The sequence below is a fragment of the Patagioenas fasciata genome, chromosome 12, assembly GCF_037038585.1.
Source record: "Patagioenas fasciata isolate bPatFas1 chromosome 12, bPatFas1.hap1, whole genome shotgun sequence".
In the NCBI taxonomy this organism is placed as follows: Eukaryota; Metazoa; Chordata; class Aves; order Columbiformes; family Columbidae; genus Patagioenas; species Patagioenas fasciata.
Window position 1 is genome coordinate 26,244,894 of NC_092531.1, and position 25,178 is coordinate 26,270,071.

The window sequence follows — 25,178 nt, forward strand, 5'->3', positions numbered from 1 at the left end:
AACACCCTGTGCATTGCTGGTTTTCACTATTGCTGTGGCATGGGATGTTTCAATAGCAGGTCTGTCGGCTTTGACCTTCTGCACTCGAGTGCTCCCCACAGAGCGGTGCTGGAGTGGCCACATCAGCGTTACTCCTGAAGCGACTGATATCATCATTTCATAATTTCTTAAGTGTTTCTTACTTAACTTACAAGATTCAATGAGTGGTCAAAATATTATCTTACTGCCTCAGTGTGTAGGTCTCCTGCAATAATTTTCAAAATGTATCACCAGTACAAAGCCCTTTCTACAAGAGGAGGATATTGACTATCTCACACTTATTGCCGGAGGACTGTGTGCTGCAGCAGGATTTATCTTGTCCCCCCCAGCGGTGACTCCCAGCAGCCATCCTGTCCCACCTCTATGGGACAGAGAACGTTGTAACCGCCTACAGATTGGATATGATCCATAACCTTGACTTCTAGCTCCCTGTTCCTAAATTGAGTTGGCATTTCCAGCCACTAAGATAAACATGTCATGCAAAGAGATCTCTTCTGAATTTTTAAGAAATGGTCACATGCCATCTGCTGTTGTTTAAAAGATTTTGCTCGTTTGCAAGCAGCTGGTTACAGTATCGTATGTACTTGCTGTCTTCTGTGTGCCATGGACCTCAAACAAGCATTTTGACAGGAGAAGGAAAAAGTAAGAGGGTAATATTGCACTAAACCCATTTGTCTCTAATGGACAGATTGCCTCTGATTTGCCTCCAATGACTCTTCAAGGTTGGGGAAAAGTAATTTGTAACAATGCGATAGGAATGGCACAGCACCCACAGGACTAGACCTGCAGAAGCAGGCAGTTAACACTGAGGACCTGGTGTTCACCCTATACGTGCTTTGTGGGCTTCACTTTGGACCAGCTCTGATCTCTTCCTCCAGACTGAATGCAGATTGCTGGTTGGAGCACATAACCTCATTCAGTTTTCAACTGAGAAGAAATCCACTTCACATGCTAGAAAGATTGCAGATGCCTGCAAGAAAACACAGCTGACCGCTCTGAGGTCAAGTCACTAAGAATTCACCTAAGGTACAGTCCTAACAAAATTGTTTGAGCAGCTGATGGAAGATTGAACGGGGAGGAGGCAGAGAACCGGGGAACTGTGGTCTGGACCAGCACTGCTCTTTGTGGGAACCCAGCACTTCGTACGCAGATGCTCTCAACGCTGCTGAATGAGTCCCGAGGCTCTCAAAGAACCTGAGGCTGCATATTTCCATGGCCACGCCAGAGACAACAGCTACCCTACCACCAAATTTTGTAAAACAACTCAGCTTGTAAATTAGGACACCATTGCTTGGTATTATTTTTGTTTTCCCTAAAAGCTGGTGTGACACTGATCACCTCACCAAATGTTCTTTTTGATTTCACTTCGTAAGAGGCCTGGGTTTTCTGTGCCCCGTGGAAAGCCTCAGCACAGGCAAGCACAAAAATCAGACCTCCATCTTCCCCCTGCCTCCCCAGTTAAATTCTATCTCTTTTCTAGAATGTCTGAAAATTCACCTCGTTCCCTGCCAAGGAGATGAGAAGATTAAGCAATCTCCAGTGCAAGATTATTGCAATACTAAGTATGAATTTTTCAGCAATGCAGAAAATATTCATCTCGGACAGAAAAAAAGACATTGTCTGGCCAGTTAAGCGCTCTGATTCTCACAATAGCCCTTCAGCATATGGAAAAAGCATTACAAAAAACATTTCGTTCTGCTTTAAACACAGCAATAACTGAAAGCAAGTTACTTACCCATATTTTTCTGCAAGTTCCTTAGCCTCCTCTTCTTTCACCATTCTTTGGTCTTCCAGATCACTCTTGTTTCCACATAACACGATGTCAGGGTTTTCACAATATGCATGCATTTGTAGCTGACCTAACAGCAACAACGTGAACACGGCTCATCACCTACTGTCACACACGAAGCTCGTGCAGAGCACTACCACATTTCGGAGGACACAAAGTCCTTCGGGAAAACGACTCTTTGAAAAGCAGAAAACAAGTATGTTCTCTGTTACCTCACAGGACTCTGCTAGTGCACTGAGGAGCCAGAGAACAGCTGGACGCCCACTACCGTGGACCCAGGGAACAAGCCAGGGGAGCAGAAGCCTGGCAAAATTAGCATAGAAGCTGTGTATCTGTAGCTTTAGGAGTTATGCTCACCAAGTACCTTCAGCGAGCTGCCAGGAAAGGACACACTTCCCTCTCCTGACCGACGACGCAGCTCAGGAACACCTTGGCCTAGATACACAAGCCTAGCAACATTTGCCTTCCATTGAGTTTTGCTGACAAAGCTTCACGTGAGTCGAAATAGAGTTCTGTGTAGGCTTTCCACACACCCGAATTACTGACTATCATCAGAGCCAGGGATATGCTGTTCTCTCAGCCTGCTTTTGTGTAGGTTAAGATTCAAGTTCAGTAGGCAAAGCTGAATTTCAGGTAAGCACCAGAAGCCACCGCTAGCAGCTATATCAATTAAGAATGCAACATTTACTTTATTTTACTGAGAAAGCTACGAAAATCAGTACTTTCAGTTCTATTTCTCAGCGAGACTCCATATTTACAAGCGTAGTCCCCTCTGCACCCATGCAAAGAAAGAAAGATAAAAGAACAAATATAGAGAAATGCCATACTTATCCAGTTCCTGACATTCAGAAAGCTTTGCTCATTCGTCAGATCAAAGAGCAGAAGAAACCCCATGGCATCTCTGAAGAAAGCTGTTGTCAAGCTACGAAACCTAGACCAGCAAAGTGAAATTAGTTGGCTCATCTGACACGTTACTCGGAAAATATAATTCCATACAGTCATAAAACTGGGGTCAATTAAGACTGAATTAATTACAATGAAAAATCCATCATACTTGTTTTGCTCAAGTAGGAAATGTGTGACAAGAATAGCTAATATTACTGTGACCTGGGAACGGCCTAAGGGAGTCAAGGAGACATCTCACCCGAGTGTGACAGCTTTAGACAAAGTCTTCTACTATAAAGCATTACTTGATCAACATTTAGAAATTACAGTAAGAATAAATTCACATCTTGAACAGAAATTTGTCCCCTACACATCAGGTCTTGATTTTAAGACTATCAACAACTATCAACCGATAGGGTGCTGGTCTTTTTGACAGACAAATAGAAGAGAATCCTTTGAAGTAACTTCACTTGTCTGACTTTCCCAAGACCTCAACATATTTTCAGAAATTTAAGGAAAAGTGAAAAAAGAAAAGCTTCAAATGCATCTATATGCATTGACAATGAAAAAATAAACAGAAAGTTTCCAAAAGACACAAAGCAACACTTACAGTCTTAATGTTATTTCCACCACTGTTAACACTAAAGTAAGTGCACTTTCCCATCGTGAGTCACGCAACTAAAATGTACCAATCAATAAAGAGAATTCATGTCCTCTGCTCCATTTGCATCGAGCTCGATGACAGCGGCCTTCCCTGCAGAGCGGGGGTGGCGCATACCTCTCCTGCCCGGCGGTGTCCCAGAGCTGGAGATGGATCCTCTGTCCCCTGCCACCAACACCGTCTGGCCCATTAGGTCTGTACACCTGTAAAAGGTAAACTTGCAGGACTGAGTGGTAGCAGTCCAGCCTCCATAGGACACAAAATAAATGACATTTAAAGTTATTAAAAGCAGCAAAAGTAGCACTGACAATGCAAAGATCCCAACTACAACTCAATCCTTCTGCTTTGCAAGACAAAAGTAATAGGGGTTGCACTTTAATTTTGCATCCAATTGAATATTTAAAAATAAGAGTAAAAGTGAAACTGGAGAACTGTATAAAATAGACTATGGGCTCCAAACAGATAATTAGAGTGACCAGTAAGTTTCTTTAGCTTAATTCTCATATTCTGATTTTCTGGTTGGTTTGGTTTTGGTTTTGTGTTTGTTTGGGGTTTTTTCCCTTTATTTTTTGTTTGTTTGGTTTGGTTTTTTTGTTTGTTTGTGGTTTTTCACACAATCCCAGGATGTCAGGGGTTGGAGGGACCTGGAAAGCTCACCCAGTGCAATCCCCCTGGAGCAGGAACACCCAGCTGAGGTTCCACAGGAAGGGGTCCAGGCGGGTTTGAATGTCTGCAGAGAAGGAGACTCCACAACCCCCCTGGGCAGCCTGGGCCAGGCTCTGACACCCTCACCCCCAATAAGTTTCTTCTCAAATTCAAGTGGAACCTCTTGTGTTTTTGTTCTTTTTTTGTTCGTTTGTTTGGTTTTTGGGGTTTTTGTTCGTTTGGTTTTTGGTTTGGTTTGGTTTTTTGTTGTCTTTTTGGGGGATTTTTTTGTTATTGTCTTGTACTGGGTTCAAATTGAAATTTAAGAAAGAAAGAATCAGATCAAGCAATATGGCAATATATTTGTGCTGCTAACAGAATCACATTAGCAAACAGAACGTACTCTTAGCTGCCAAAAGATTGCTGAAAACAAGAGCTGAGGGCAGATCTTATCCTATCGTAGGTTAAAAAGCAGAAACTGGATGATAACAGCAAAAGCTGAAGAGTTTACTCAGCCTGAAAATATAAATAAGGGCATCTGTCAGCTTTGGTAGGATCAGATGAAAACAGATGCATTTCTTTTTCACTCCATGCTGGGTCATCTTCTTTACCGCCAACTGCTGTTGTGCCCAAGGTTACCAGAATTACAAACGCATCTTTAGAGACACATACATTTGGTGTATTTGTGGATTATATGATCCAGGTTATGACACCTATACCTTACCCTGAGTTAGGAAATATGCTGATCAAGTAAACCTACCATGGTTACTATCCCACAAAAGGAAAACTAACTTATTTAAGAGACCAGTTTGCATTTGATCAAGATACTCACTCCCTGCACCCCCGCGGTGCACGCGACCCATCAAAAGCCAGGGAGCGCAACGCCCATTACACCACCCACATCTTTGGGAAATCACCGCACTACACCGAAAGGCCTTTCACACTTCCACATAAGAATGAAGAAAGACTTGTGCCAGCTCAGTTTCTCAATGCAGTAAGGACGAGCGTCTAATTTGCTATCATAATGCACCGCTCAGCTTCTTACCAAAAGCGCGTTTGCCGATAATTTTATAACAATTCAGAAGTTTAAAAAAAAAAAAAAACCTTATTTTTCACAGTTCTTCTCAGGTAGTAGCAACTGCTTAGGAAGCCAGATCAGCTCCATGTAACATGCTATCCATTTCATCCACACGTTTTAAAATGGTTTTAGAATTAACATTGCAGTCTTTGTTCACTAGCTATTTCAATTCACAAAAAGCAAACCCATTGTTACTAGAGCGCAATCCCTCCTCACGGAGGGAGTTCAACAACACAAGTGCTGCTCCAGGGCCTATGGGCACAACTCACAGAGTAGACGCGCTCATCAGCACTTGCTGAGCGGTGAAATGTGGTTGCTTAGAATGAGCTCTTCTTTCTTCAACTTGGGAAGCAACGGGGCGACAACACACACTGACAAAAATGACCAAGTACAATGAGATCACTTCCTTGTCACAGGATTAAGTGCACAGTAACTATTGGTGGCATGCCCAGACAGCGGGATTGGCAGATCCATAAAAACCAGATTCCAGCCACCACCGAGACAGACACCACTCTAAAGCAGCACACTGGTTGTGAAAACTCACCACTCTCTTTTCCCGAAAGTCAATCCCCACTGTCGTGATAAATTTGGAATTAAATTTGCCATCCGTATATTGGTAAAGAAGGCTGGTCTTTCCTACTCCAGAATCACCGAGTGCTAGAAATTTTATGAGGTAATCATAGTCCCCGTCAGACATAGCGAGAGTTCAGGAGACACCTGAAAAAGCAAAGCACAAGGGATTAGTTCGTCAACGACTCTGCCAAGGCTTCTTTTGGCACGTGTTTAAAAGACAAAGCACTACTTGAACTACAAAGCATCCAGCAGTGGAATCAGTTCTGTACTCCTTAACACTGGTTTCACATTAAACTCTTAATTATGCCAATTATCAATATCAAATTCAGCTGTGACCAAAAAAAGTACACAGTTAATTTTATTACATCCCTCTTACTAGAAAGAGAAAGCAACACAATTTTAACTTCTTCAGGAAAGACTGAAAATGAAGGTCAAAGTATCCAAGACATCTGGAACATGAACCGCAGAAGTGGTCTGAATTTGGTGGAAGCTGGCAAAAGCTACTGAAATGTACCAGAAATGCCATTTTGACCTCACGTTCACTGTGACATTATTAACATACGCAAAAAAAAAACCCTCCAGACTGCTCACTATATTTAAATAAAAATAGCAATAATTTCCTGTTAATAGCTATTTTTCGGTCGTGAAAGTTTTTTCACTTGAGAAGGAAAAAATAACCAAGCAGCATTTCATTGTTGTTATTTGGTTTGTTTAGAGGACCAATTTTCAAAGCTTTTAAAGTGTTTATCATTATGCTAGTTAATCATTTAAACTAAATATTGATCCTGATTTGCCTTTAAACAACACACACATTTTCCCACGGCCTGGACACATTTCAGAAATGTCTCTTCATCCTCTTTGTACCTTTGGAAAAAACAACCACATTAGATACAGCCTGACCAAAGCGCAGTGACGGCCAGAACGTGTGACAGGAATCGCTGGCAAATGCCACACGCGCCAGAAAGACGGAGGCAAGCACACCAGCACCTTCCTGTCGAGGAGCTACCGAGCCTCCCTCCCCACAGACGACAGCAGAGAGCTGCCTTATGTTGTGTTCAAAGACCTGAACATTAGAAGATAAGCCTAAAACAACCATTCTAAAAGCAACATGAAACTGGCATTAAATTGCCTCTTACGATGGAGGGAAACAAATACCAAAATACAAAAAATAAGATAGATGATAGAATAAAATATTTTTTTTAAAAAAGTAAAATCTGCTGTTTCAACTGTAAATAGGTATTTTTGGAACTATTTGTAGCTTGAACTGGATAAAATTATTCATTTCAAGTCAAACACTGAAGCAGTGGGAAAACACCAACTCATTCTTGAATATCAACTCACAGCTTGAGGTTTGTAACAAACTCCGTATCTCAAGTCACTCAGTCACTACCATTAAGCTAAAACCGTAACTCTCTCTAAAGTTTCAACTCTGTGTGAGCACCGCTCTGGGTGGAATTCCGGCAGGAGCGCGATTGGTCAGCTCAGCCTGGCGGCGCTCGGGAGCCGCGGCAGGCGGCGGCGCTCGGGAGCCGCGGCAGGCGGCGGCGCTCGGGAGCCGCGGCAGGCGGCGGCGCTCGGGAGCCGCGGCAGGCGGCGGCGCTCGGGAGCCGCGGCAGGCGGCGGCGCTCGGGAGCCGCGGCAGGCGGCGGCGCTCGGGAGCCGCGGCAGGCGGCGGCGCTCGGGAGCCGCGGCAGGCGGCGGCGCTCGGGAGCCGCGGCAGGCGGCGGCGCTCGGGAGCCGCGGCAGGCGGCGGCGCTCGGGAGCCGCGGCAGGCGGCGGCGCTCGGGAGCCGCGGCAGGCGGCGGCGCTCGGGAGCCGCGGCAGGCGGCGGCGCTCGGGAGCCGCGGCAGGCGGCGGCGCTCGGGAGCCGCGGCAGGCGGCGGCGCTCGGGAGCCGCGGCAGGCGGCGGCGCTCGGGAGCCGCGGCAGGCGGCGCCCAGACTCGCGCCCGGTCGCTCTCCAGCTGGGGAGGCAGCAGAACGCGCCTGGCGCTCCTTTGCCGTTTCCAGTTTGGAAGTCTCCCTTTCCCCAGCCAAGGCGTAGGTGACATTGTGCCACCAATGACAGCAGAACAAGAAGGGGGTTTTAGGTGACAGAGTTCACGCTCACTGCCACGCCACAGCCACCCAATCCACTTTCCACTAGTGTGTTTTAATACGAAGTTTTGCAGCAGAGTAAAAGACTGACACACACACAAACCCCTGCAGTAATAGTTGCCAGTGAGCTTTCCACATAACAACTGCAGGCCTGCATCCACCACACAGGTCTGAAAGAACAGCATATTCAAGTCAGCAAGTTGAACAGGCTCCCACACATTGACATAAGAACATTCTAGAAGAAATTAAAAGCCCTGTTCTATTAGAGATGTTCACACAGACCAGCAAAAGGGGTTCTTGTTCCTTCTCCCCATTGGAGAAGGAAAAAAAAAGTACAATCAGATGGCCTAGCTTGGAGCTCTATAACGTCTTTTCATTGAAATGAACTAGAAGAAAGGGGAAAATACTTCAAAAAGCAAGGTTTTAACTAAAGACAGGATTTGATTTAGACTTCCACCTCATACAACGTGGGGTTTTTTGCCCTCAGGTGGTCACCAAGGGCAAAGGGCTGTGTAAGCTCCCTCTCTACTCAAGTATATGTTCTTTCAGTCTCAATACCCCTAAATTAATTGTTGCTTACAAAGGCTTAAATGCAAATCATAGGGCCAGTATATTATACAAAGACAAGCTAGCTTCATGTCTTTTACTGTGCTGTCCCACCTGTACAGAAGTATTTGCCTTGTTGGTATTTTGTTAGCTAGCTAGATGTACATAGAACATACTTCTAAAAACATACAAACGATAGTGCCACCCGATCACTTCTAATTTATGTTGTAAGAAAGCTAATTTGTCAGGTGCCTTGTGCAAGACTTTACGGAGGGAGGAAGAAAGGGCGCTACGGCTCTTACTGGGAGCCGCAAGAAGCTGTTGGACAGAGCTGGGTGAAAGCTCTGGGTAACGGAGGCCAAGGGTAGACCCTGGGGAAGTAAAATGTAAAGGCATTCCTAGCATCACATCGGATTCGCAGTGTCTGTTTGGACAAACACGCCACATCATTCAGACCACTTAAACCTCCGTTTTCCATATGGCCGGTAACAAATACAATTTGCAGTGACTCATGGAGGACTAGGAACCCTCCACAGGAAGGGCATTAAATGACTTCCAAGTAACTTGCTTGAGAAGGAAATTTTATCCTTAGGCTTTTGAAATGCACACACCTTTCACTGCGCCCCATAATGTCAATCTATTATTCAAATATCTCCAGGGAGTGGTTCTTGTGAAACCCTGCACAGTTAACCTGTCCTTGGAGACACGCAAAGAGGTATTTTCATAGCAGTTTCCAGCCATGTCCTCCTCCCTGTACAAATATTTAAAAAGTGATCTCCACCCTCTGCTTCCAAGACCTGCAGTCCTAGTGCCCAGATACATCCAGCTCCACACAACAGATAAGAATATATACCCAGCAAAGTATATTCATAGCTGTGCAGCTCTTAAAAGTCATAGCCCTGTTACTAAAAATCCAGCCCATTTTTAACTTCCAATTTTGCCTTTTTTTTTTTTTTAATTGAGCTTTATAGCTCCACACCTTCCAGTCCTTCCCTCCACATTTCTATTCCTCATCTTATCAGGAGAGTGGGAGGTAGAAAAGGAAGAATCTGAGAAAATTGATGATACAATTATAATTCATCAGGTCACCAAAATAAAAACAAAAAAAAAAATCTGAATTCATTTTGGAATGATCATTCCCAAATCTTGCTTCTAAGAGTAAGAGCTCCTTGACTGAAAAAATTCACTGATGGACAGAGTTTTAGGCTCTACATCAATCCCACCAGGGTTTTGCCTTCTCCAAACTCCTCCATAAATCCCATTCAGCTCTGGCTTTGGGCAGGGGACAGCTCAAGCGCTGGGAAGCTCCACGGGCCCTTCCCATTGCCGACAGGAGCCCAGAGCCATCACGCCAGCTGTGCCCGTACAGCTGCCGCTCCAGAGCCGCACAGCCCGCGGCCAGGTCGCGGCTGCCGAGAAGGGACGCTCTGCACAGCCAGGGCTGCTCTCGTTCAGTGGATTTCCTAGTCCAAGTCACCTTCACATTAACAGGCATCAACACTAACAGGCTCATATTTTTGCCTCCAGGACACAAATATCACAGTCCTGTTGTGTGATAAAACATTGAGGACTACGGCAGGGTTGCACCTCGAGAAATCAAAGAAAATGGCTTGGCGTGTAGGATTTCCCCGGTGCAGTATGGGAACAGGGAACATGCTTCCTGAACGGGCTTTACACAAAACACGCAACTCCTGTGTTGCTACAGAGCCGACGGAGGGGAAAAGGAAAAAGGAAGAAGGCACAGAGAGATGAATAAATGAAAACACAAGCCAAAACAAACAAACAAAAAGCATTGAGCTGCAAATAAAAATGTGTACACGCACACACAGAGCATGACATTCAGGAAATCTGAACGTGCTCTCAACTGCACAGTCCTCAAGCACATCAGTTCAAAGTAAAGTATACCACTTACCCCAATGCTGCTAAAGGAATGGTTAGGGCACACGGGAGACAGCACTTCCAGCAGGAGTATTCTCCCAGCACCACCTCTCCAGCACGCAGCCAAGAGGCTACGAGTCAGCTGCCCGCGTTCGTGGTGACGGGTCTCAGACACACAGGCGTGCCCCACGGCTCCCGCGTTCGTGGTGACGGGTCTCAGACACACAGGCGTGCCCCACGGCTCCCGCGTTCGTGGTGACGGGTCTCAGACACACAGCTGTGCCCCACGGCTCCCGCGTTCGTGGTGACGGGTCTCAGACACACAGGCGTGCCCCACGGCTCCCGCGTTCGTGGTGACGGGTCTCAGACACACAGGCGTGCCCCACGGCTCCCGCGTTCGTGGTGACGGGTCTCAGACACACAGCTGTGCCCCACGGCTCCCGCGTTCGTGGTGACGGGTCTCAGACACACAGGCGTGCCCCACGGCTCCCGCATTCGTGGTGACGGGTCTCAGACACAGAGGTGTGCCCCACGGCTCCCGCGTTCGTGGTGACGGGTCTCAGACACACAGCTGTGCCCCACGGCTCCCGCGTTCGTGGTGACGGGTCTCAGACACACAGGCGTGCCCCACGGCTCCCGCGTTCGTGGTGATGGGTCTCAGACACACAGCTGTGCCCCACGGCTCCCGCGTTCGTGGTGACGGGTCTCAGACACACAGGCGTGCCCCACGGCTCCCGCATTCGTGGTGACGGGTCTCAGACACAGAGGTGTGCCCCACGGCTCCCGCGTTCGTGGTGACGGGTCTCAGACACATAGGTGTGCCCCACGGCTCGGTGTCTAAGAAGGGTGTCGACTGACAGCACCACTGGGAAGCAATTACACAGTTCACATCCCATTCATTCCTAGAGGCAAACATCATTTCAGAATACATTTGTGCATGACCTACCTAGGAGCAGATGTAAACTATCTGCTAAATCCCTCACACACCTTAATACGATTACATTGTTCCAAACTGGCCATAAGGCCAGTGACTAGCATGGTAGGATACACTACACAACTGCAGAGAGACATGATAATACAAATTTGCCAAAACACAGATATTAGACCAATAATTAATTCATATTTTAAGATACCGCAGCATTTCATCACATTATAATCATGTCATATTTGTAAATACACCAGGAAAAAGCCAACGCTATTCCGAGTTCAAAAATTCTCTCAAATGAACATTTCCCCAAACATGGGTTTGTTCCTAAAAAGCAGTTAAGGCTGCGTGCTTATGATTAAAGAGCTGACACAGGCATTGAGAGGAGTCGAAATCCCACACAGACAGAAAAGGAAGATACTGCAGATCTCTTGATGGACAGTGTGTAAATACGAGTACACAGTAATCATGCATTTCTGCAGGTCTGATCATTCTTTAAGTGCGAGTAAATTCCTACATAAAAGTTTCTCACACAGGCACTACACAGACTTCGAGAGCTGTTTCACATGGCAGTCGATCTGTTAAAGCAGAGGCACTGAGAAAGCGACGTGGACCTCAAAGGAATCAGTTCACTAATCCTGTCACACCAGCACCCTCATCACGCTGCAGCAAAGCCATAACCGCATCCTTGCCCAGCGTGGGCGAAGCGCAACCAACGGCCTCACCCTGCTCAGAAGCCTCGGTGGCACCGTCACGCTTGCAGAACCGGTCACCGCCAGACTCACCAGCTCTGTCGAAACAGGGGACAGGGACTAGAAACAGCGTTCCTGCCTGGCCAACACTTCATTAGAAACGCCTTTGGATAAAAGCAGCCATACATGTACAAATGTAACAAACAAATTATGATAATTTTTTTTATAAACTCAAATAACTGCTGTGCTGGGGGAAGAGTTAAGAAATGAACACTTCCCTGAAATACGCTGAGCTGTACTATTTTTTCTTAGGAAAATACATGACCTGGCTTGCTTTAGCTTTGGCCAAAATAACCCTTTCTGCGACTTCTGGGACTCTTCTGTAACATCAAGAACAAGAAGGAAAATACCCCTTCCTGTTACAAATGAGAAGAAGAGATTCAGGTGCTCTGAGTATCTATCTTTTGGTTACTCTCAATTGCTTTACTTGACGTGTTTCAGCCATGACCTTTGTAGTTTCAACTATACAGGAATTCTAAGGAACTACAGGATCAGTGTCTAAGGATTCTCTTTCTTGAGAGGATCTAAGTCATTCTAAGGGTGCTCAGGATACACCTAGGAGTCTGAAAAAATATATGCAAAAAAACAGGCTGCAAGGCTTTAGCTTCCAAGGGCTGATGTCACTTCTGTCTCGGCTGAAGGATCTCTAGAACACTCTGTCAGCTGCCAGCACTGCTGGAACTGCAGAACTCTGCAGAGCACGAAGAACTGACAGGCACACAAAGCACTCTGAGAACGAGTTATAACGGGAGCTGCCAGGCATTAAATCACCATCACCCCCAGAAAGGGGCACAAAAGCAGCGAGTGAAGCAACAGGTCTGCAGCTGCAGTGGGAGAACCTTGCACAACACGCCAGGCAAGGCAACAGCAGGTTCTGGATTTCATTTCCAGAAAACCAAGGGAAACTGGGAACGGAGAAGCCAGGAGGGGAAACCACAGATAGTTTTGCAACTACATCTGCATTTCAGCATAAGCAAAGCAACAAAAAGGAGGCTGAATTTCAAAGAACGGCTCAGTTACACAAAGGAATGAAAGACAGCACGCTCTGGAAAAAAATGGAAAATAAAAGCAGGAGCGCTGTAGGTGATACTCCAACCTCACCCACAGGGAAGGATCCCTGTGCAGCTTCAACTCCTCTGCAAAAAGCACAGCACCATCTCTGTCCCCTCATGAGTTTTTAACACTTTCATGTGTTTCATAGTAAGCAAATACTGTATAGATAAATAAAAATCTGCAACAATATCTGACAAAAACAGTGGAACTCCCTCAGAGGACCTGTCCCCCTCCTGGGAATGAGAAGTTGCTTTCAAGTTGTAGCAAACACCTGTACCATGCGAATAAACTCCAGATCAGACCAGGAAAAAATCAAGCCCTTTTTTTTTTTTTTTGAGAACAGCTCCACACAACTTATTCCTGGCTCACCCGTTCAGCTGCTCCTCTGACAAATACATCAAGCCACAATGCCTGACAACTTAACAGGCCGTGCTTTTTCACTAACTTGTAAACAGGAAACTGAGAGCGATGCTCAGCATCCTTCCTTGATGTGGCACTTGGGACTGCCCTGGGGCCCGGCTCACAGCTTCCCGCAGCCTGACCCTAGCACCCGTAACACAACACTGCTCTGTACCTGCTCCTGACAGTATCAAGGAATTATGAATGACAGCTTTACATGAATTTACACAGTTTCCAATTCTTTCAGCAAACACATAAGCCACCATTTCACCCACAAAGCTGGTCACATTCACAGAAGGAGGGACGTGTCCAGAAGCTTGCCCACCTACTCGAGGCTGCAACACTTCCAGACCCAGAAGGGCAAGGAACAAGCGTATACCTCTATTTCTGCTATCAGAAATAGCCACTGAAGGATAAGGGAGAATATAATAAGTATCACACAGGATCATAAGAATTAAGCATTTCTTTAAGGAACGGTTTGGTTTTCCCGGAGATAACAATCTCCAGTAGACAGCTAGAATAAGCAGACACATGAAAAAGCAGAATAAAAGGTAAAAAAAGTCTAAAAACTGGCAAAATTTCATATGTGCAGGCAGAATATGAATGAAGCAACATCTCAGGGGAAACATGTGCACGTACCCATGCTAAATAAAGTATTACATTGTATGCTCTGCCTATGTGGATGATTCAGATTGGCTGCAATACACATTCCTTGTTTAAACCTGTTAAAGCACACACTGTAAACAGCCAGAGGAAAATATCTGCAGCTTCTTTAAAAATATACATATATCTTTTTCTTCTCCTGGGCAGGAAAGTTCTCAGCTGCCTTGCACCTTGTTTTGTAGGACAAATATCTGGAATACAGATAATGCTTCTCCAAAAGGTCACGCTGCCAAGCTTATGAAGGACACAAGACACATGCTGCATTAGAAGGAAATAATTTAGCAAAAATAAATTACCATTATTAGGTCAATTAAAAGACTGTGGAGAAGGTCAGGCAACAGACAATCCGAGAATACTTTCTAGTCACTGTTAGACAAACGTGAAACCTACACACATATGATACAAATGGGACTGTAAGACTGTTTCACTCACCTAACACAATGTGGGCAAGTGTACAAAGGGGCGAGGCAGCAAGGAATTTCAGTGCAGAATTGAATCCACCTTTTCATCCTTTGTATTGGGTAATACCCGCTCCTCTTGTTCTCCACAGCCGGTAGAATCTGCTCCCTGACAACTCTGGTTTTTGGTTGGAAGATGCAACAAAAGCTTTTTTTTCCCAGCTGCTACCGTTCTTTAGCATTATTGCTTTTCTATAATATTGTGATCTGCCATTTTTGGCACAAGTTGCCTGACTTAGTTCAAAAATAAACAACAGGGGGACACAGTATTCAGCATTTCTTACATTTTGTTTGGGGTATTTATTCCTCAGGAAGTTAAAAGTTCTCATTACTTATACGAGCTTGAAATTTCCAATGATTCTGATGTCCATCAGAAGTTCGTCTGCCTACACCTGCCAAGCGAAAACAGGTAACAAGGCATCGCAGACACCTGGAGGAGGAACCTGGATCTGCGACAGCAACAGGCAGTCCTTCTGGAGCACGTCTGGTCTCAAAAGTACCACTCTTGAACTCTTCTAACAAAGCAAAGCTAAACCGACAGTTTGGTTTTGGTGGGTTTTTTTCGAGAATTGAAAAGTAAGCCTGTACTTCAAACGGGCCACTGAATCTTCCACCTGAACAGCTCCAGACCGGCAGCGAGTGCCAACACCGCGCAGGCTTCCTCTGGAGTCTGCAGTCTGCCGAAACGCTCCGACGGGGCTGGGGAAAAGCGTTCGCTTCAGTTCCTGTCACAGCACAACTGCTTTTCTAGAGCCTCAGGGAACGGACCACTCAGAAGCAGCACCAATTAAGCGGCTGAACTGCACAACACGAAGCTGCCATTCAAAAAGCCCGCTGTTTTTCAACATGAGTTGCCAATACTTTATCTCACTGCTCTGATCAGAATCCCATATTACAGCACAAATTATAGTTAAATCTTGATAGGCAGCAAGGACTGCTCAGACAAATGGCACAGCCAACTAGAATTTCTTACGCTCATTCCTGTAACGGAGACATACACGAGCCCTGCAAGGAAAGCAAAGAGAATCACAGGTCCATGCTGGAGAGGCCTCTTTACAGAATTCCTCCATAACACTTCATGTGGACATACAGTATCCTCAGCTTCCACGCGGACTGATCTACAACAACAGACCACTTCCTACCCCTCCCCTCAAAAGTCTTCAGTGAAACTATTTTCAGAATGTTTCTGCTGTAGCTAACAAACGGCTTAGCAGCCGTGAGATACAGAACCACCACCTCTGCAACCCCACTCCACAAAAAACACAGTTATTCTAAGAAAATAGATTGCCAGTCAGACTGCCGTAACTGATCCAAGAAATGCAGGTTCCCTGCAGAAAAATGCGTCAAGGACGTAGTGGATTCAGACTGTGCTTTCCTGACTTAACACTAAGTATAAAATTTTGCATCCTTATGAAGAATCTGGAAATCTCACACAAACTGACAAACCAACTTCATATAGAGATCTGCAACTTTGTACGTTCTACGTTATGACTGAGAAAGGCGTCAAACATCTGAACTGAAAACTGGGATATAAAGGTTAAGTAGATGTGAAAGAAGCTATTCAGCCTATTCAGCTCTGCACCTGTGTGCACGAGTCACGCGGCACGGGAGCGCGGCACGGGAGCGCGGCACGGGAGCGCGGCACGGGAGCGGCCCACGGGAGCTGGTTTGGGAGGCTCCTTCAGGCGGGCACCGCATCTTCTGCTCCCGCGGGGCTCCCGGTTCACCAGGATCCCGTTCTGTTTATACAAACAGCTGCAACATAAGACATTAGACCTGAATTTGTGTAAGGAAACTTTACCACTATGACACAGTGTTCAAACAAAATTCGGAAGCAGGAGCTATATTATTTCCTAGTTAGGAAGTCAAATATTTTAGACCAAAGAAATTTCTCCTTAAAAACTTATTTCTACTTCCCTTTGACTAGAGCTTATTTCCCTCATTCCACTAGGATATATTCTAGGTCTTTTTTCATTAAATGCTTTTAAGATTTTTTGAGTTCATTCTTAAAATTCTGTAAAGTTTCAGATTTTTGCTGTTTTTTTTCAGATTATTTTTTTAAAGGGAAAAACCCCACTATTTCTCTTCGACGCCATTCTTAGTGACGTGTTTAAAGAATTCCAAATGAATTAGATCCCTATTTTGTCTTTACCAGGCTTAATTCCTTAGGGTGTTTTATTTAAAATAGTGTTGTAAATTAAAGAGATGCTGGAAAAAAGCAAATATACCGAAACCCGCTGGGACTCTGGTGAGGGTAAAGGAGGCAGCACCACATGCTAGAATATTGGTTTGCTCTATACAACAGAATCCAAACATTACCAAAATTTAATCCTCAAGTAACTTAGGCTAATAGAAATCATTATCCTAACATGTACTAGAAATTGTTTCTATAACACACATCCAAAGCGCACACATAATGCAATAATTGAGAACAATTATAAATAGTAAATTTCAGTGAAGCAACTATGACAACCAGTCCAGCCAGCTCAGAAAAAACAATCACTAAGTCAGGCACCAATGCTTATAAAACCCTTCCTAACAGTTATTTTTACATAAGCTTTTTCATATACTGAGGATGTCTCTACGGAAACAACAACAAAAAAATTTATTTAACTACATTTTTGAATTTGTCACTTCTTTCTCATAAGCACAAGTCAAGGGGTGACGATCAGGACTAGAAAAACCATCTTAAGATACTCTTTGCTAGGTTATCAATCAAAACCCTGGGAAAGCCTTGTGACCTTCCTGCAGAAGTGGAGTGAATACTGGTTTCTGTTCTCCCAACAACTCCTCCTCAGTTATTTACAGTCTACAAAACGGGAAGTTCGCTCCATGGTTAGAAAAACACTGGCAAACACATGGGCTGGAAAGGATGCCTGATCACAAATCCATGCTTGGGGTGGCAAGGAACGGCGCCTAGTCAGAGGGGCACATCGTCCGCAGTTTCTTCCAGAGGACACACGAACCAAGAGCCATAACATTCCACCTCCACGTTGCCTTTACCATCATTAATTTTAAGATGGAAACTATTACTATAGGGTTGAAGGCATGTGAACTAGGTGAGCTCTCATGGTTCCTAGTAGTCTGATTTCTTTTGCTAATTAAAAATAACAGACTGTGCAACACACCATTTTTATTCTTTTTATCCTCACTACATTTACTACACGTGAGAATAATCACATTAGTGCAACCCAGTTAAAAGACCCAACTAAACAAAACACCAACAAACAAATAAACAAATAAAACCCCCATACAATTCTAAAGGACTGTTTCATTAAGTATAATTTGTCTTTATATGTTAATGAGAACATAGGAATACATAGAGAGGGAAAACACCTAAGAAAAATCTAAAAGTACTGAGTTACTTTGTTCTGTATTATGAAACGTTATTTGTGCAAGACACTTTACGACCAAAGGTGGTTCTACCTTCTAACTGTAGAACAAAAGAAGGAAATGTAGGCTGATGACCTGGGACGAGAAAGGGCATCTTACAGTTACTGAATCCAGACATTGGTCACTGCGGTCATTTATTTTAATCTTAATGATAAACTTACCTAGGTGTTTAAATCTGACTGGCTCCTTTGGGAAAACCAATGACCAAAGAATATTCCGCAGACCTGCAGTTTTGCTGTTTAAACCCAAAGCCTGCGTTTTACGTAAGCCAGCATACTTCCCCATTTTAAGTTTACTTTTCCCTCCAGAACATGAGGATGCAGCAATGCTGAACTGCCTCTCAAAATCAAGATATTTCAGGCAGTTTGTCACAAGTACAGCAACACTGTTTCAAAGCTCTGAACAGAGGAACAGTTGGCACAGGACGACTGCCAGCTCAAGGAAAACAACGTAATCTCATGAAAAAAATAAATAAGAGAAAGTGTTTACATACCTGTGCTCAGCAGCCGCAAACGGATCTGTAGTTTTCCAAGGGTACTTCAGTGATGAGTCTCCTCACACAGTCCAGATCTCTTCAATACCATAGTCATGCACAAAGAGCCATTTCTCATCTACAGGCGGTATCAGGAGAGAAAGAAAATAAGGCCAAAATACTGTAGCTCAGAATAACAGCGCTAAAATTCACACTGACATGCAAGGCGCCGGCCCCACACAGCCACCCTACCCACCTAATTACACTCAGCTGCTTGTCATGTGGTCTCGCTGCCCGATCAAGTGATCTCTTTTCCTCCTTTTAAAACTAAGCCACATCGCTCGCTAGATCTCCCTCAACCAGGTAACAAACATTAAGCTTTGCGTAAACTACTGACCTTCCTTCTTGTCATAAAGGGAGGAAGTTGCAGCATGTTACATTACAAAAAATTAAAATACAGCAAACACAGTAGTGTACTATAATGAAATAAAGTGAGCACCAAAAGCTCCAAAAACCTCATCAAGAATTTCAGTTTTGAGTCTGGTTTTATTTTATGCCTTTAGAGATGGTAGAAGAAGTTTCCAATAACAAAGTTGGCACAGACACCAGAGTGAGACCACGTGAGAAGGCGCTGGCAGGATTTGGGAGGGCAGCAGGGATTTGGGGGTGGCCATGTCCAGCCCCTTCTGCTGAACCCCTTCTGAAGGCAACAAGCCCCAACAAAAGACCAGAGTTCAGATGTTGCCAGAAACTTTCTGAATCGTTGCAGCTAAATTTGCAAGCCCTCCCCACCGCCCAGTCCTAAGAGATACATGCAGACATTTTAAACATTCACATCATTTCAAGGAAATAAAGTTCCTGATGTAACATGTGAGCTAGCTCCTCCTCAACAACGAGTCCATTCATCACGGTCTGCTGACACAGGCACCCAGCAGGCAAGATCCACGTCTGGCCCCGCCACGGCTCTGGTGCCGGCACCACGGCACTGGCCGGGTGCAGGTCCCTCGGCGGGTGCCAGGGGTGAGAGGAACGGCACAGCCGCCCGCAGCCACCACAAGTCCCCTGGCACAAACACCCTACCGGCAGAGCCCTGACGGGTGAGGACAAAGCAAGTTTTGCGCTCACCGTGTCAGATTTAGCAGATGTGAGCTTTGACAGAAAACGGGTCCCATTGCACAACCCTTTCTTGTCTCGGTGTCTTTCCTCATGGTGTTTCAAAAGCAGAGAAGAAAGGAAATTGAGAAGGTTTCTAAGACTACTTTCCAGTCTTCTAATTTAAGAACTGCTGTAACATTTAACATATCCTTGATGTATTCATCTACCAGTAATGAAGACAATTCCACAAGCTCCGTGATTCACTTGTTTCAGTGCTCAACTCTCCCACCTCCTCCCCTGCGAATCAAGGGCATTTTCATCGCCCTTTCCCCGGTGAGCAGTCACACCGAGCGGGCAGGCAGCTGCCAGTGGTGGAACACTTTTCAGGCCCTGCCTTAGCATTTTGTCCAGATTTAACTGAAATCCATTTCCATTACATTTTGTTACTGGTCATACTTTTTTAAACTCTACTCATTCTTGGCTTGTTCCAATCTTCTATAAGCTTCACCAGTTTCAGAAGAACATAGAAGTCTCTTTTGTGCTCCCACATGCAATTAAAAAAGGTTCAGTTTTCAGCAACATTAACATTTTCAATCTTTAAATGCTTCCCTGATCGATAACATCATATTTGCTTACTGTGAAGAAATATTCGGACCACAAGCACCCGAGAATCTCTGTAAGTGCTCCGGAGCGCAGAGCGGGAACAGGATGAGAAGCACTGACGAAGCAACACGTCTGCGGGCACGGCCACCGCGCAGCCCTGGGCTGGCCGAACACGGACTGCCCGCCCGGAACCCTCAACCAGCAACGCGAACGAGTTCCGGCTCTTTGGCACTGAGATTTTTGCCATCTTTAAGGGGAAAACAACTCATAAATAATCCCCAGACTTCAGCACTTGATTTCAGGACAAAATGAGGCCATTTACCGTTCCTCTTAGCAAGCTGGTGTGAGGCATTAACAACTAATTTTCCCTTCCGTCTTCCAGGAAAGGGTTTTATCTGAAACAGTGAGACTTTGCTAGGAAGGTACAGCTGAAATGAAGCTTCTTTTCCGCGATTTCAAATTGCAGAGTTAGTACCAAAACAGAGGGCCTCAGTTTACAAACTGGGAGGACATCAATGTTTGGTTCCCTAAAGTCTCTGTTTTTAAACAAACACATTGAACACATTTAGACAAACACATCTGCAGGTCCCGGCGAAAGCTGCACAAACAGCTGGGCCAGCCCTGCTGCGGTGGCAGGAAACACGCAAACCCAAACCGTGCGGCAGGAGCTGGAACAGGAACCGCTGCACACAGCGCCGAGCCGGCCTCGCCGAGCCCGCCCGCCCCGAGCCCCCCTGCCCCTCCCCACTACCCGCATCTCAGGGGGTTACAAGCGCTTGGACATTTTTCTAAGTTTATGTAAGGGATCAAAATTACTCCAGTGAAGTCCTGAAACTGTGAAATGTAGTTTTGAACCTACAGGTCTACATAGGAATGGCTATGTATTTAATTATTAAATCTTCCCATTGTCTATGCAAACAAGTTTTATGAACAGACTGTATGAGCAAGATGACCTGAATGCACAGAATTTATGGCCTTCCTGTAAAAATGATCTCTACAGGCCTAAGAATTTAGGGGGAAATTCAAGGACAGTCAAACACAGTGGACAGTGTGGAGCATTCTTCATCACAAGCATCAGAATATTTGCCTTCAAACATTCCATGCTCTTGAGAAAATCTGCAAGTGTCCAAATTGTCCCCTAGTAGGTGTTTCCCCTCGAAGAAAATGCTGGATTGCTACGTGTCTGACCATGGCTCTTGCAGGAATTTAGACATCTGCCACAGCAGACAGAATAAGGGGAAGAGGATCTAGCGACAGTCTCCTCTGCAGACATCCAAACCCGCCTGGACCCCTTCCTGTGCAACCTCAGCTGGGTGTTCCTGCTCCAGGGGGATTGCACTGGATGAGCTTTCGAGATCCCTTCCAACCCCTGACGTTCTGGGATTCATCTCAGATAATGCCACAGAATAACTCGTCTCTATTTACAAAGCCTAAAGCTGTTACTAACAGCAATGTCAACTGCCTCCACACCCCCCAGTTACCCAGCTCTCTTGGAGGGCTCCGCTTCAGCACTCTCATCAGTTGATGGCTTTTTCCACCACACATTTAAAAACTCACCATGCCCTTACCAACACGCATAGTTTTCACTCGTGGGTTCAACAGATGACCTGCAAGTCTATGGAATGACAACTCATCAGCAGGCAGCCAAGGGTAATTTTGTTTGTCAGCATCCACAAATCAAATGCCACAAAACCTCCAGAGGCAATGAAAGAGTGAACTTGAAAAACACAGAGGGGGGGAAAAGCAGCCATGGGGACACACTGCCCGTGGACTGACTCACACGCACGGTGGCGAACTTCAAGAAGAGCCAGAGCACGTGCTATACAGCAATTACTTCACAGTGAGAGAATAACCCTACAAAATACAAAGAGAAAACATGAGAAAAAAGTAAACGGTGAAAAATACGAACGTATTAATTGGAGCAGACAGATTCCTACAACTGTAAAACAGAACTACAGTTGCTTCCTTGGAAGAAAGTCAGCTTCTTACAAAAAGACACTCCGGAAAAAATTAGAGGGGATGACACGATGCGCTGCAAAGGAAAATTGACCAGCTGTCACGTGAAAGAGCTTGGGACTGCCTGCTGCAGCAGCCCATAAACGCCGTAACACCCCAATACCTCGAGACAGCACTGAAAAGATCTGAAAGGAGGAGACAAAATCCTTTATATTGATTTTTTTTCTGCTTTCCTCTCACCAATATCATTCTAAGAAAAAGAGGAAGGGTAGACAGCCCATGCTCAGAACATCAGCTTTCACACCCGAAATGTAACAGCCGAACTTTGCAGCATCAAATCCTGAAATACCCCTCCAGTGATTAAAATGAAAGTACGTCAGGCAGGCCTTCCTGCTACCCAAAAGGCCCATCTGCTAGATATTTAGTAATATTATAGCTTAAAGTAGAACTTCCATGTTTTGTTGTTTCAACCATAAGCCAGGCTAGGCAGTTTCTAGCAGTGGTGACAGAGCTTTCATTTAGCACTGCAAGAGATAAAGCATGGGTACGTTTAAGGTCAGTAGCATTTTACATCGGAAAGCACTTCTTAAAAAAGTCCCCTGCAAGAGAGGCTCCCAATGACTGACTTCAAGAGCTACCAGGGTTCTTCACGTTTTTTATAAAATTTACAGTTGTTTCCATGGAACATGTACTGCCCAACGACAGGAATTCTTCCCAACAATTGGCACTTAGGGAAACTTTAGACTAAACTCTGTCATCTTTGTTTTGCATGAAAAACATCAAAAAATTGTTTCCTAAAATAAAACTTGCTTATATTTGAAGAACCCATTAGTATATCAGAAAAGACTGGTAGAATTGCCCTAAACAAGCAGATCTAATTGATTTGTCAACACTGCTGAACCACGAGTTCACTGCCTCCACCATCACTTCTCGTGAAGCCAGCACCGGCAGCTGAGGCGAAGCCCCGGGTGCAGGCGCTCGCTCCAGATCCAGATCCAGATCCAGATCCAGATCCAGATCCAGATCCAGATCCAGATCCAGATCCAGATCCAGATCCAGCGCCAGCGCGGGGGAACAAACAAAAAATCCCGAACCAGGTTCTGTCCTATTACAGTTCTGAAAGAGTAGAAAGAAAATAATAGAAAAAAAATACAGTGTCCACATGCAAGGCGTTAAGACACCAAGAAATGGTGAATAAAAAGTTCTGTCTTTAAAATGGAAAAAAATGTATTAGTGTAAGAACAAACATGATGATTCATTTTGACTGAAATATTACACTTGCAAGACTGACTGACACACAAGAAAACGACAAAACTTGCATTTTTTAATCATAAAAATGAATCAAATTTTCTTTTCCTCCTACCCAACACACATGCTTTATTAGTTCTTATCACCAATAGTAGCCTTCAGTCTAGTCCAAACATTCCCACTCCCCAAGGATGTTATTGGAAAGAACTGTTTTCAGTTCACAGAGCAACCTTTTTCCTCTTTGGCTGTGCAGCTATGAGAACCAAATGGAATACCCATGAGTTATGAAAATGAGATAGGCCCTCAGAGTGAAACTTGGTTGACCTGGAGAGCACACGCTGCTCACTTTCATGGTTGTACAGCAGCCACCGCGACAGCACAGCCCTTCTGAAGTGTTTCATCAGAAATGGAAGGATGCCCTGAAAACAGCAGTACTTCTGCAAGAGAAACTTCATCGCTTTCTAATGACATACGCTGCCTCACGGGTCAATATGCTTAACAGAAGTACTATAATTGTATCAATTGTTTTCAATTTCGTTCTGTATTTGCTGTGTCTAATTCAAACCTGAAAGGGGCTTACATACCTGAAAGCTCACCTACCCTTACCAACATAATTTGGTCTGATAAAAGGCAATACTTCTACCCACGGAGCTCACCTTACCTGAAAGAAAAAACAACTGAATCTTGGGCAATACTCAGCTATTCTGCTACTTCTTCTTGTATCCTTTTACCTTTCCAAGTGACGGCTGTACACACAAGCCGTGAGATGGCCACTGCAGCACTGCAACTGCAAACTCCAAGAGTAAGTTGGAGTCGGTTACTTGGGGGTCACCCTTATACCCATCTCCAGCGTTCTATCTGCACATAAATATTTCAGCTAGGTATACCCCTTACAGTCCTTTCATTCACATAAATCTTTTACACAAAGAATCACTGCAGAAGTGTAGAATGATTTTCAATATACCATTTACAAGCGCCAACAAATCTAACTTTTAATTTAAAAACACTGCTCATTTAAAAACACTCACTCATTTCTTCCACTGCAAACCACAGATTTCTAGACAAGCTGTACTCCTCCTCCTAAGCTCGTATCTTCATTGCTGCTTCCTGCCCCTTCCCTGCCTCACTGCCACTCTTCGCGCTGCCTTCCAGAAGCGCCTTTGTCTAATGTGGTTTACTCTCACCGATTTCTGGCAAGTATCTGACATAGAGAAAGAGAACAGCTATGGGAAATGGGTTTGCAAACTGAGGAAAATAGCACTGCATTGGTGTACACTTTGATATTCTCTTCAGAGCCATAAAAGTCAGGACATTTGCTTCTTTCTTTTCCTTGCAGTAGTTTAAAATACTGAAGAACTTGTTGGGTCAGCTCCAAAGGGCCAGCCAGCAAGTAAGTAAAAAGGAGTCCAAGGCCCAGCACTATGCAAAACTGTTAGACATTTACAAGCGCATTTTCAACCTCTTCAAGCCACAGCAACATCACAGGGAAAAAATATGCTGGTTATATGTAATTTTTTTAATCTATCTGCCATAATTTCACCTTCAAAGCTTACTAGATTGGAAAATGGATCACAGACACTGAAAGTACTTATTACAATGATCAAAAGTAAATCCTGTTGTATTATGTCTGAAAACAAAACAGGAAAGAAATTAGAGGCCAGGACTTCTCATTCACTGTGGTTTTACCTCCACTGGAAGTAAAATCTCAGCTGATTGAATGTGGTCCGAGTTAGTGCTACCTCCTGACAGGGATGCAGTTTTCAGACTAAGACAACCAAAAGAGAAATGAGGAAAAGAAATCTCATAACCACACAGCTATTCCCAGAGGAAGATTCATTGAGAACATATTTGTACAAATAGAAAAAAAAGTATCTCCAGCATGAGCTGTATCTGCAAGACGAGCGAAAGCAAGCACTTGAGCACTTGACATGCCCAGCCCAGCAAATACTTAGCTATAAATGTCTAAGTAACC

General features: G+C 44.7%; 1 protein-coding gene across 5 annotated transcripts in view; it reads right to left on the reverse strand.

Moving 5' to 3' along the window:
• The window catches only part of RAB27A (RAB27A, member RAS oncogene family), a 32,328-nt gene that overhangs the window by 3,024 nt on the left and 4,126 nt on the right, over nt 1-25,178 (reverse strand). For 4 of the 5 annotated variants that reach the window (XM_065847199.2, XM_065847202.2, XM_065847203.2 and 1 more), the window contains exons 2-6: nt 18,326-18,443; nt 5,642-5,814; nt 3,492-3,577; nt 2,656-2,759; nt 1,775-1,898 (exon numbers count right to left, since the gene is read on the reverse strand). In XM_065847199.2, the coding sequence (XP_065703271.1) occupies nt 1,775-1,898; nt 2,656-2,759; nt 3,492-3,577; nt 5,642-5,794 (467 nt within the window). In that variant the 5' untranslated portion in view covers nt 5,795-5,814; nt 18,326-18,443. Of the gene's footprint in view, nt 1-1,774; nt 1,899-2,655; nt 2,760-3,491; nt 3,578-5,641; nt 5,815-10,223; nt 10,688-18,325; nt 18,444-25,178 lie in introns of those variants that run through there. The other variant, XM_071814131.1, reaches the window with a different exon arrangement.